Source organism: Mastigoproctus giganteus, chromosome 14 (genome assembly GCF_048544385.1).
Source record: "Mastigoproctus giganteus isolate SK-2022 chromosome 14, ASM4854438v1, whole genome shotgun sequence".
NCBI classification, from domain to species: domain Eukaryota; kingdom Metazoa; phylum Arthropoda; class Arachnida; order Uropygi; family Thelyphonidae; genus Mastigoproctus; species Mastigoproctus giganteus.
Genome location: NC_143588.1, coordinates 18,941,401 through 18,954,640, shown reverse-complemented (window position 1 = coordinate 18,954,640; position 13,240 = coordinate 18,941,401). Strand labels below are relative to the sequence as shown.

The 13,240-nt window shown below is 35.9% G+C and overlaps 1 protein-coding gene across 2 annotated transcripts in view; it reads right to left on the bottom strand.

Annotated features, from left to right (window-relative positions):
* Nucleotides 1-13,240, bottom strand: part of LOC150075002 (irregular chiasm C-roughest protein-like) — a 162,420-nt gene that overhangs the window by 16,249 nt on the left and 132,931 nt on the right. For both annotated transcript variants that reach the window (XR_016547876.1, XM_090388638.1), the window contains exons 5-9: nt 11,789-11,891; nt 6,977-7,161; nt 5,075-5,265; nt 451-586; nt 85-198 (exon numbers count right to left, since the gene is read on the bottom strand). Coding sequence is in view for 1 of the 2 variants with exons in the window: in XM_090388638.1 (XP_090244764.1) it covers nt 85-198; nt 451-586; nt 5,075-5,265; nt 6,977-7,161; nt 11,789-11,891 (729 nt within the window). In the remaining variant the exon portion in view is untranslated. The remainder of the gene's footprint in view (nt 1-84; nt 199-450; nt 587-5,074; nt 5,266-6,976; nt 7,162-11,788; nt 11,892-13,240) is intronic.

Genomic DNA, 13,240 nt, shown 5'->3' with positions numbered 1-13,240 from the left:
TAATAAATTACATTATTGCCTGAATAATCGTAATAAAATCTAAAGCAACAGCTCTAAACTACATAAATTAATAGAAATACTTACGATTAAAACAGAGTTTCTCGGTTTTGAAAAGGTAGAAGATTATGAGCGTGACAAGCACAACAAAGATCACAACACCAACAACGATCCCGATGACTACAGACATTGCTACCGGCTCTGAAATTTACAAAAAATATAAATAGTATATGCAGACACGATTGCATCAATTAGTTATTCATAAATGTGGTCTATTATCTCATGAATCTTCTCTTAGCAGACTTAACTGTATTGGTCATAGAGATTTTATAATTAGGAATGATTTAAATAATATTTCAGTCTAGATCCGATTGATATATGGTGCATGAATATATGTACAGATTGTGAGACAATATGATCAAGTATGCAAAGAATATTTAAACATTTATTTACCTATAACTTCTAAGACTACTGCAAAAGACTCCATCCCCTTGTCATTTTCTACGTTCAATGTATATATCCTAGAATCTCCTCCTTCTACGTTCTGAACTATAAGACGGGCTTCATAACAATCTTCTTTTCCCTGGTCCTGTGAGTGATATTGATTTAGTTTTAATTTTGATTAACCAGGAACAATATGATTATAATTCAGATTGAATTTCCGCATTTTTGTCTTATTAATTAATTCATTTAAATCAAAAACTAAAAGCAGACACATTGGACAGATGATGCAGTACAGCCTGAAAATAATTTTTAAGTGCCTTTCTTTTGTCAATAGGTAAAATTAGGAAGACAAGCAATTATCTTGGCGATTACACAGAAACAAAAGTTGGATGAACTTCGGGTTAAATTTTCATATAGATTTAATGTAAAAGGGAAGGGTGGCCAATTTCAAGATACACAAACTTGGGCTGAAAAATTATGCAATTACAGGAAAAGGCTGGAAATGTACACAAGAAGTATGGCGTCACCCACAATAGACGAGATGTCCAGTATGTTGAAATCCCCGCTAGCTCTTACTAATACAGCAGCAAGATAAGAAAGATCAATATGGTGCGACATATTACATCGTTAGGATAACAAGCCCGGTACTTAAATCGTAAGTTTCATGGGAAGTAGGTAAAGGCTCTCGCTAATTGGAAACATTAATTATCTGCATGTACAGCGTATAAGAAACAGAAAACTAAAGAAACTTCAAGTAGGAAACTTTTATTTTTCATCGGAGAGAAAAATGTTTCACTTGATAAGGTCCCCATGTCAAACAACTTTCTGGCTTAAAGAAACAGGAAGGAGACACGAATTTAAAACAAGGTTCTTACAAGAGAAGCAAAGTTTTGATAGCTGGAACATCGTGGTTCTTTAACCAGACACAGAAATTAAATTTCAAGAGGAGAAAAAGTAATTGATTTTGCATTGCAATGAAGAGTGGAAAGCGTTCACAAGAAAATGAGAACTAGATGTCGAGTATTTTATTGTAATATATATGCATTAAAGCAAAACATCCCCGTTTTAAGGAATTCCTTTAAGACATTTGCCCTCCAACAGACTGGACATGAGTGACATCCAATAGACCATCATAAATCAATTGAAATGTATGCAATCACAAGTGCTTAATGTTTTAACTGCTCTGTTACTTTTTGGATAATAATGACTTCGATAGAAAGAAAAATATGAAGATGGTTAAATTGGGTTCTTCGAGAGAAAACCTTGAAAATAACTCATGCGCTATTTAAAACAGGGTTTATTCGTATAATGCGCATCAGTCTGTGGAATTTTCAGTGGGTTTCACTTTGGATTATTCTTTCACGTGTTAATACCTCGAAAATTGTTGGATATTTGCGTCAGGTCCTTCAAGATTAAAAGATTGTCGCTTCGAAAATTTCTCTTCGGTTACAAACGTGGTGACATATGAGATTGGGAGTTCACCTCTTTGTTCTAAACACTCGTACGATATCGTAAACATCTTGTTGGACCTCAAAATATTTTAACGATTCAGGGTCACTTTAGGTTTAAGAGTAATAAGCATGATGCATTGAATGAGGTAAAATATGCACGAACCACACTAATAATATTCAAAATTTAAATTGTATCGACGAATAATTAAATAATCTTTGCCAAGCGGTGCGTCTAGCGAATGCAAATCAGTGGAACATGTTCTTTCTCTAATAATCCCACGTTTGATTCTTCTTCGCTGTTCAGCTGCATTTGCCCACTTAGATGCATGAATATAAATGCTCTGGCTGGTGGATCTGTCGTGCACGTCTATGTAAATCACAGGTAACATTCGTAAATCGCCATGTCATGCCAACCTCACAGCGTTGCTCTCAGCTTGAGCCTTCGTTTCTGCTCGACAACTAACTGCGATATTGATGTGTGACATATGGGTTACGCCCTGAACGCGACAACCAGCGACTACGCTTATCCCTAATGTTAGATCAGGCGGCAGCCTACAGACGGGATTAATGTTCCCTGTTTATTCGGATTCGCTCGAACGCATCGGTTTCTGGAAAACAAATTCGCGCAGTAAAACATTTTCTAATGTTCTCTAATGAACGTGTCATTATAGATGACATTTACATTCTACTAACACTTGCAGCTGTAATTAATACGGGCCACGAAACGTGTTTCATATTTTCAAGAAAAGCACAGAAAACGGAATATTCTACAGAAAATAATTATTCTCTGAAATATCTGCAACCAACAATACAAACAAACTACATATTTGTTTTAATAACTGCAAAAGCTAGTTCAAAATGATGGACATCTACAGATCAATCCTCCTTGTTCTATTGAACTATTTCAAGTCCTTTGTTTACAGGACAATCCATTCTTTCTTCCACTCTGTTCCCACATGATACGTTGCAGAGAGACCAGAACAACAAACACGACAATTATGTTGTTATGATGGTTATTAGGAGTTCTTTGTGTTTAAGTACCAAAGCGGAACGCCTTTTGGGCACACCATTCCCTATTCCTCTGTCGCGTCTTCTGTTGCCGTGGCAACTGCCAATAGCGAATCCCTTGGTAATATTGCCATACCGAGCGAAGTGGCCAATTTTATAACTGGTTGCTATAGTAACTGATTTCACTCCATCCTTCAATAGAAGATAAAAAGGAGGTGAAAAACAAGAATGATAATTGAATGCCCTGAGATTCTCTTTGTATGCTCTGTTTGTGTAATCCTGGAGTAGCTAATTTTGCAGCCCATGACGAGATTTGATTGTACCCCTATTTTCAACGATTCGTGTAAAATTTATAATGCTAGTAACTGAAATTATATAAAAAAACTTATGGAATTACTGTTATTTAAATTTCAAAGATAAATAACAATATCTGTTTCCAATTAATGCATTATAACAGTTAATTTTTAGTGAACATTATACAGAAGATTATTGTACTCTTACCATTATGTTCTTTTTAGAGAACAGACAAATCAAAATGCCACAGCAGTGTTAACAGATATCAAAAGAAATGAGACAGTAGGCAAGGCACTGGTCCTCAATGACACAAAATAATACGTGAAAACATTCTATAGGAAATGTTGAATTTGTGTTTATATAGGAATTACAGCAAACAGTACACAAGTGGGGAACTTCAACACGTTTCCCCTGTTTAGCTACACTCACTAGCCAAAAAATTAGAAACCTTTTGCAGTTGGCTTCAACTGATAATAAAACGTCCGGTATTGAAATGTAAGTTGTCACATGATATGGTCAGAAGTTCATTGATATCACATAAATACGCTTTCCTGTTGCTTCTTAGGCAATCCAGTCATGGGAAAGACAAGCGATTTTTGCATGGTGGATAGTTGCGTTATCTTCTTGAAGCATCCATCAAAAATCTGGGTAAAAGTGAAGCATTGTAGAGCTAAGTTGGTCCGATACGATAGAAAGATATTCAGAGAGAAATTGGAAGTAATACGAACCTTTTAATGGTATGATCGGATCCAGTGCGTATACCAACAATGCATATCTCAATACCATTACACCACCACCTGCCGCTTGAGTGGTAAACACGAGACAGTCTGGATGAACATTCCCAGATTTCCAACGTTTACTCTAGTCGCTTGATTCTCCAAATCCCAATTGAATTGAGAATATTTGGGATGTATTGGAAACAGTTCGACTTCACAGTTCTCTACCGATCATAGTATATCGCAGATGATAAATATCCTGATGGAAGAATGGTCACATCTAGACTCCCTTGGTTATCTAGTGGAATTTATGCAGATGGAACTTTAAGCAAAGTTTCTTAAGGTTGAAGGAACTTTGCTTAAATGCAGTAGCATGACTCAGTAGTCTAGGAATGTTTGAGTAGCCCGTGGAGGATTTTCCAATTTGTATCTAAAATACATGTCACTTAACAGTCAGGCTGAATTCCTCGATGCAAAAACTACCAGCAGAATAATAAGCAAAGAACATATTAGCAGTATTAAATTCAATCATTTATTAATTATTTTTTAATATTCTAGAAACAGTGGTATGTTTGTAATTTCATCAGACTAAAACTAATTGCTTTATTTTCTTTAATTGACTTCAATAATGATGTGCTTTTTTTATGTCTCTGAACGAAATAGATTTTATATGTTAATTAGAATGTTCTTTTTCGTATACAACCTTTAATTAACAACCTTTTAATTTAATGAAGTAATTAGTTGAATGATTCCCTCCAAGGCAAATTACGAAGAGGTCATAAATAACAGAAAAAATTACCGGCATTCGTTTAATTATTTCTTTGATAAACATGCAGTTTAAAGATCAAAATTGACTCGCGCATCTTATTAATGTTTTTTAATTCGCCCTTTTCAGTTAGCTACTTCTGGCTTTTAAGCTCACGAGGTAGAGAGATTATTCTTATCACGCGAAGTGTTTCAAGAATGTATTAGAATATTAATAATGCATAACTGAAAGAAGAATATAATTTAAGAAAAAATTCACTTTTGTCCAAGTGATTTCTACATAATGGAGTCAAAAGACAAAACATGTTTTGTATATTTTGACTGTGAATTTCAAAGTGAGCCATTTTTAACACGTATTAAGGAGAGACATTCAAACAAAACCAGCTATAGAGCACTTACTTTCTGTAATGGCTTTGCTATGAATCTCACATGATCGGATCCTGTGTCCAACTTCAAGCTTCCCCATTCCCAAAATGATTTCTGGGGTCTTGGATCCGCACAAAAGAAGATGGTAATAGTTGCATCATCATCTTTTTCTGCTCTTACTTTTTCTTTTGTTTTAAGAGGGTCTGTTAAAATTTGTGGGGGACCTGCCAAGAAAATAAGAAAATGAAATCTTTATATCAGAATCCAACTAAGAATTATTTTCAGTTTCTTAAGAACAAGTACACGAATAAGTTTTTTAAAATATGGTTATTTTATGAAAATCCTTTCGTTGATCATCGGTTCAACTCTTGTTCTACCAAATTAACTTATGCAAATCTAAGAACAGAATTGTTAAATCATTACTTGTATCGGTGTTTGCTGACGAAAGATTAATGGATATTCTTCAGATTGGTGTAATGTGAGGATTGGAGTCCCTCAAGGATCAGTTCTTGGGCCACTGTTTTTCATTTTCATAAATGACATCGACCAAGGGATGATGTCAAAATTTGATGATGTAAAGATTGGCAGAGTTAACGATCAGTGTCAAGCAGCGCTCTTTCAGGATTACGTGAAGAGACTTCAAAGATGGTCAGAGAAGTGGCAGCTACGTTTTAATACTGCTTAATGCTAGGTCCTGCACTTGGGGAATAGCAACCCACAAATAAATCATACACTTGGTGGGGCTGAATTAAAAACAGTGGAGGAGGAAAGGGAGCTGAGAGTTACAATATGGGCAGATAGGAAGTTTTCTGAGCAGTGTAAACAGGCAGTCGGAAAGCCCATTGTGTCCTATCGGTGGGTTATTGAACGTTATCCTGTAGAAATAGGGACGTCATAATCCCATTGCATAAGGCAATTGTAAGACCACATTTGGAGATCTCATCTGAAAAAAGGCATCGAGCTTCTTGACAGTTCCAACGACGGGAAACTCGAATGGTGAGATCAGCAGAAGGACGACCGTATGAGGAAAGAGTCCGATTATGTTAGCAACTTGGCAATCGGCACCTCAGAGGTGATCCGATTGAGGTTTACAAGGCTCTGAGAGGGAAATGTAAAATGAATGAAGGTGGAATTCTCACTGTTATAAAGAATTCCAGAACTAGGGATCATAAATTAAAATTAAAGGGCTTGAGATTTAGATTAAATTGGAAAAAGTTTTTTCTTTTAGCGAGTCGCTGGAACAAGTTGCCCTCACAGGTAGTTGAGGCTGACATTTCGAATAAATTCAATGGTCAACTGGATAGTTACCTCTGTGAGGAGGGAAGCATATAATTTGTACTTTCTTATCTACTTATTTTATTTATTTTTTTATTTGCTAGTGCAGCAAAAGCCTGTGGCTTCCTTGAACTATGTCGAATACTGTTACTGGACACATTGTGCAACGCATGGGTTGCACTACCACAGGACACCCTACAACACATTGTTACGACCATGCCGATTCGTGTAAGGGCTGAATTACCCCACGAGGTATTGGGTAATTAAGATAAAGCCAACTTGAGTGTGTGTAGATTCACGGAACTGCCTTTCAATAAATCCGTGGCTCTCCAAAAAGATTTCTTGGCCCACATGCTGGGAACCACTGTTCTGACGAATATATTCTATTACATGACAGTGCAGTACTCTGTAATGCATCCAAAACTCGAAGCACTAAGGGGATCCATTTAGGGGATCGCGAAAGAGTCCGTTACTTTACCCACGAAATCGTGCTACTTCATGTTCAATTTTCTGTGAAGTCTTGCTTCTTATTAGCAAATTAAGTTCTCTTAACGTTAATCCTTCAATATTTCTTAGCAGACTATTCTTTAAGTATATTTTAGAGTTAGTACAAATGAATGAAAGGTGAAAGGAGCTAGCAGTAATAATGATTAAACCTACCTGTGACGTCTATAACCATCTCCTCCGATTGGACCTTGTGCTCCACGCCATTGATCACATTTGAAGCTTGGCAAATATACGTTCCTTGATAAGCATATGTAACGTTGTAAATATACAAGGTAGAATTGTGTCCTCGTACTCTTCCCACTACAGGATCCTCTCCGAATTTTTGTAACCACGTATATCTGAAACAAAAAAAAAACAATGGTAAACAACTCTTCCTGATGCATCTAATTATATAAAGATTGTAGAGGTCATTGGTATTTGTAATATTAGTATTTAGGCAGTGGTTGCCTGAACTGGAACCTTCCATTTTGAAGGTTAATAAATTGCATAAAACATGAGGATATTTTAATTCTTCAACACATTGCCGATTGCCCAAGTGTATTTCTGAAGAATTAAATATTTAATTCCTGAGAAACAGATATTATAGACAAAAACATTTGCCTACTTCGTACCATAAGAAATCAGAGAGCTACCCATGACTTTTGGTAGCATGGTGTGCGTGTGTATATATTAAATTTTGCTGCTGAACGTTGGTTATAGATTATTCATTAAATTTTATGAAATTTCCTCATAGTAACTCAATCTTTCTACCCTTTCTTCATCTTTTTAGAATACAAATGCTAAACAACCTTCAATAAATCGAACTTAAAGTGCATTGTAAAGTTTGTTGAGTTCCTCTGAAAACGTTATTTTTATTTTCCCAAATTATAACTGCAGCTGGTTTTCTATAAGATATAAATATTTAATTTCAATTCTTCCGTCCCAGATGACATGAAAAGTCAATAAAATTTTCATTACGCCGGCTATTCTGTATTACTTAGCCAATGCCAATTAAGTTTCCTATGCAAATATTATAAGGAGACTCCAAAAAGCATTTTCAATTTTAACGCTACTCTTGTCGATACCACTTTTCGATCAGAGCTAATTAAATTCGTAATAAGATGGTGGTGTAAAGCATTGGGAAGTGCTTTACGTGAAGGATGCCGATGGTAGTTTTTCAATAAAGAAAGAAATCGGTTGGGAGAAATCAGAGCCAAGAAAAAAAAAGGCATTATGAGATTCTACTAAAACACTGGCTGCAAATTTTCATGATGAATACGTCATTGAATCATGAAGTATTTATTGTAGAAACATTTTCCCAAAACTCGGCTTCATAATAGTTTTTTATGTGATCTCCAAGGACTTACGTTCTTGGAGATCACGTAATGAAATAAATCTTCTCAAGAAGCTAGCTATGCAATTCTCTCTTTTGAACTCTTTTCAGATGCTTGAGTAATAAAAGGTAATACTCTTTTCCTACACTGATTTTCAGAAACCAATTTATAATCTGTAGAGAGACATGCGAATAATAATGGAGGAACTACTATTAAAAATTTACTGTCCGAACAGAATCCGGATCCACTTTGGTTTCACGATGATGCCACTGACTTCAATACTCTGTCTCCTATGGCATACACTCTATCCTCTTTGATGACTGCAATGGATATGATCATCTATTCCTCCTGTAGGACAATAAACAGATGAGCTACCGATGTTGGGAGTTGTTGGTCTGGCCAAAACCCGAAGTTCCGATCATGCCATGTTCCATAGGGTTCAAATGAAGCGTCTATACCAGTCATTCCACCTTTTGTACATTCCATTTCCATAAAGCCATCATTGCTGGGCTTTAGCAAAGATCTGGATGAAATTTTGTTTTGATTTATTCCCTTATAGGTTACCCATTTTTAGATAATCCGAAGGAAAAACAACTTCTTCTTTTGTGTTGTGTATTCATATCTGTGTTCTTATTTTCTATCAACGTGGGCAGTAAAATTTTTCACATTTCACAGCCCTCTCCTTCTGCTATTATCAGCTCCTGATGTGTTGGATAGCTCACATGTGTTCTGCTAATCTAAACATTAAGCGTTTTTCTGTTTCGCCGATATTTTCTGTTTTGTTTTGCGAAAATCCATTTGAATATTGGAGAATAGATTTAGAAAAAAGATCATCGCTTACTACCGAGGGTAAAAGTACTTTTTGGGGTAGTAGAAAATAAATGTCCCGATTACAAAGTCCCCTTTTTCATGTGCCCACACTACTGATATTTTGTGAGATATTTCTAACAGTTTTATTAATTTCTTCCGCTCGTACTATGACAGAAACTATCAGCTGCTAATCCCAACGTCAACAGAGGCAGAGATCTTGCAATAAATCCAGAAGTCAAGGATTTATCCTACGACAGACGGCTGAGTGTAAGAAACATACGAAGCACTGAAAGAAAAGGGCTCGGAGGGCGCGTGAAACAAATGAGGATAAGGTGGTGCCTAGAAACTCTCCTCCAGGTGCCCTCGTGGGTAGCACAGTTGATACAATCACCGTCCTCCCCATAGGGTGAAAATGATCCGAGTTAATCCTGTCAATGACACGAGGAATTTTATGGGTCTGTTTCACAATGGCTGAGTTGGTCTCAAGCAAGATTAGCAGTCGATGTGCCAAAATATACCAAACAACTAAAATGGAAGAATAGCGGCTTCTGACAAAACATGGATTATTTTGAAGTCGGTTTTAATGCGAAATAAAGAGTGCATAGTTTAAGTTGAGTTCTCAGGATTTATTCGTGTCGATGGTGTAACGCACTTTTCCATATGGTCCTGTTTGGAGAAAACCAGGAATAGTCCCTACAAACCGTCCAGCCTACCAGGGCTGTCTTATTTAATGCCAAATATGCCATCGCCTTTTCTTCTAGATCAAATTACAGATTCTTTACAGACTTCCCAGTGAAAATATGCCTTCCTGAAAGTGGTTTTCTTTCTCCTAATCTCTCAAATTCTATATAATGAAATTCCTTGGATCCAGAAGGGAAGTCTTTGCCTCTTATAATCTATTTTTCTACTTTTATTTATTGGCGAACATGGCCAAGAATAAATGATAACTATCAGTTCTCTAGACCTCTCTGCTTCCTTCGATTTCTGGGTTTAATAGCCCGCATAATATTGACTCACTAGCATACGCTTGTACAGACAATTTATTGGCGAAAGCTAAGATGGTGATCCGCCGTAAAACCACCAACAACATCTATTTTCAATCATAGCCTTGGTCGTGATTAGAGATTAACAAAAATCTCTAGAGAACTATTGGATGGGATTCCTAAGAGTCGGACCATTAAACATGGAACTACCTTTTATCGCCTTTGTAGGTCTAGCCTATCTCTAATTCTAAAGAGAATCCACCCATCCACATACCCATCCGAAAGATAGCACTTACCAATACTGACTAAGCCCATAATCGAGAAGGCCATGGCATCGAATACCTAAGCATAACTTATTTCTTATTGCTTGGTCACTGCATAAGTAATACTTTCATTGATACTGTCTTTGTGCCTTACAGGTAAAAACTTGAAATTACCGATTTGATTTATATTACTCATGTCTTTGTAGAAAATACATTAATAGTTTATTGCCCAATTCTTTTTACTATCTTGGGGACACACCATGGTGGAGAAGGTATACGATGAGCAAGAGTCAGCAGACTTTCGCCTGGACGCTTATATAGATGTCAGAGTTTACATGCCACATCCAAAGACCAACGAAAAGAAATTTCCACATTTAAATTCCTGACGTCCATCCATTCCTGAAGACATTTTATATGATGCAATGTGCATGACTTGACAGACTGAATGATGTCTGTAATATACGTTGGCCTATTTCGCTTAACCCCAGCAATTTTTTTGGGTAAACTAAGTTTGAAACAAGCAGCATCAACTAAGTTTGACTACAAATCATTTCTTTAGTGAACTGTACGATTTCCAAAGTCATTCACTTTATTACAGATACTGGCCAACTGACTTAATAATCACTCCTCACTATAAAGCTACATAATAAAAAGTTTGTATGATCATCAATGCTTAGTAATTCGCACTTTCTGTAGAAATGACAGAAGGCCTGGTTTTCGTCTGTTAGCTCTCTCCGATTACCAAGTTTCGTCCATCTACGAACAATCCACCTACGCAAGAAGCATGATTGCCCATCGGTGGATGCAGTAGAAACAATTCTAAGATATCATAAACTTCCCAAAGAAATACTTTACTGTTTGATTTGACAACCCTAACATAAGCATATTTCTTTTGATGTGAGTAATAGATCAGTTGTTGTGGGTGTTGTCTTGATTTGAAACGGCCACTATTTCATTCCGGTTGGATAAACCAATTTTATAAAGTAGCATGCCACGTGTGAGGTAAAATATTACTCAGTTGGCTTACTTGCTCTGACATTCTCGTGCAGTAATATAACTGCACGAGAATGTCAGAACGTGTGGAAAACTTTGCCACGAGAAATATAATGACTTGTTGAAGATCCATAATGTTAATGCGTAATAGATATTAGTCTCAGCGTGTTATGAGTGAGACAAGATGGAAATCTGAATTAAATACCTATTCAGAAAAGACTCTCATTATAATTAAGGAAGGATAAACTTATTACTATAGCATAACGCTGAAATTATACAGACCCTTGTACGCCTGGTGGAGTTTACGTAATTTCAAAATGGAGGTAGATTGTTGTGTTTTGATTTAATATTTATTATGGAATTTATATAATTTTTCTCTTGCTTTTTAATAAGAGCTGCTCTTTCGTTTTTCAAAAGTTATAAAATATTTCTTTCTTGGGATAAGTTTTAATTTTTAAATAATTTATCTTATCAGCTTCTTGCTATTAAATATGATCAAATGATTCTTCGTTGACTTCGGTAATTTAGCAAAAAGGTTTATAAACAGTACTTATAAGATTAGAACTTGATGTGAAGACTGGATTATCTTAAAAAAAAACTCACAGAGGTAAAGGATTCCCTTCTGCTTCACATAGTAGCTTACTTGGTTGATACAAATTCACCGTTGTGCTAGTAGACGGGTCTATAAAATTTATTTTAGGCTTATCTGAAAAATAAAATCTGTTATTAGTCGTGTGGAACTATAAAAATATCTAGAATGCTAATGCATCATTGAAAAAATATTAATTCAATATAAAGTTGTATTTGCAAGGATTTTTAAAAGAATAAGAGCTCATTAGTAATTCACGTCCGTTTAGTGAGTAGCTTTTGACATCTTCCCAATTCACGAGACATTCAGAACAATCTTGTTAAAACTAGAATTTTTAATACTAGTTTTAAATATTTGGCCACTTTTGTTTGCCATAAAAAGATGGCGCGATTTGAAAAGTAGCTGGAAATAAGCTATAAATGGCAGCACTTAAAAAAGAAAAACTGACAAATCTTTAATGTGTGATTCTGTATTGAATATCTCTTGCAATGAACCGTACTGCACACACGTCTTTACATGGAAGAATAAAACGTTTTTATGTATTCACTATTAAAAACATTCGTGCGAACAAACCTCCCAAATTACGGTGCAACGTGTTACCTCCTCGAACTTTGGTCTCTGAACAGAAAACAGGATTGTTTTATGTTCAAATCGACACCGCGGTTGACCGATCAGGCTAAGATAGAAAACAAAAGATGCTTCTCATAGATGAAAAATGCAACAACTTTAAAAACCATTTGAAGGACCAACAACAGCAAACCTGTGAAACTGAAGTTCTCCACGTGGAATATATCTTGGGGATATAAGAAAAACAAGGGGAAACGTGAGAAGATTACAGTCTTCTATCAAAGTGCAGGAATTAGAAATTCCAAACGCGTTTCAGTGGAACATTTTTATTTCTTCAGGTGGTATCCAAGGCTTCTATTTTTACTTGGGAATATAGATTTTTGGACAACGATACCAATGCAGTTCTAGCAACGGCTGATGCATATATTTTTTCCCTTTTTGCAACCACCATGCGTTTTATGTTCAACGTTTGCCCTTTGTAACCATCATGTCTCGTACAAGGAATCATCTACTGATTTGATATAAAACAACCCAGTAAGCTACGCAGGTGTGCATTTTTTCGGAATAAAATGACACTTCCGGAATATTCTAATTCTATTCAGTAATGGCGCCTGTTTTTAGAGAGTAAAAATAGAATTGTATGCAACTGAAATATACACATACTGTGTATACATACTGATTAGCTCTTTTATTTTGAGTTTTTGGCAGTAATGACCTTAACTCTTCCTTGAAACTATATATACGCCATAACTTTCGGAAGAGTAGACAAAGAGGCCGCCCCCCTTCCCCGTATTTCAGACAAGGTTAAATTACTGATCCCTAAAGGCTTTATTTACTAAGAAAGCATCGTACACCACTGGCTCATTAATTTGCAATTTGCTTTCAATCGAAAGTATTCC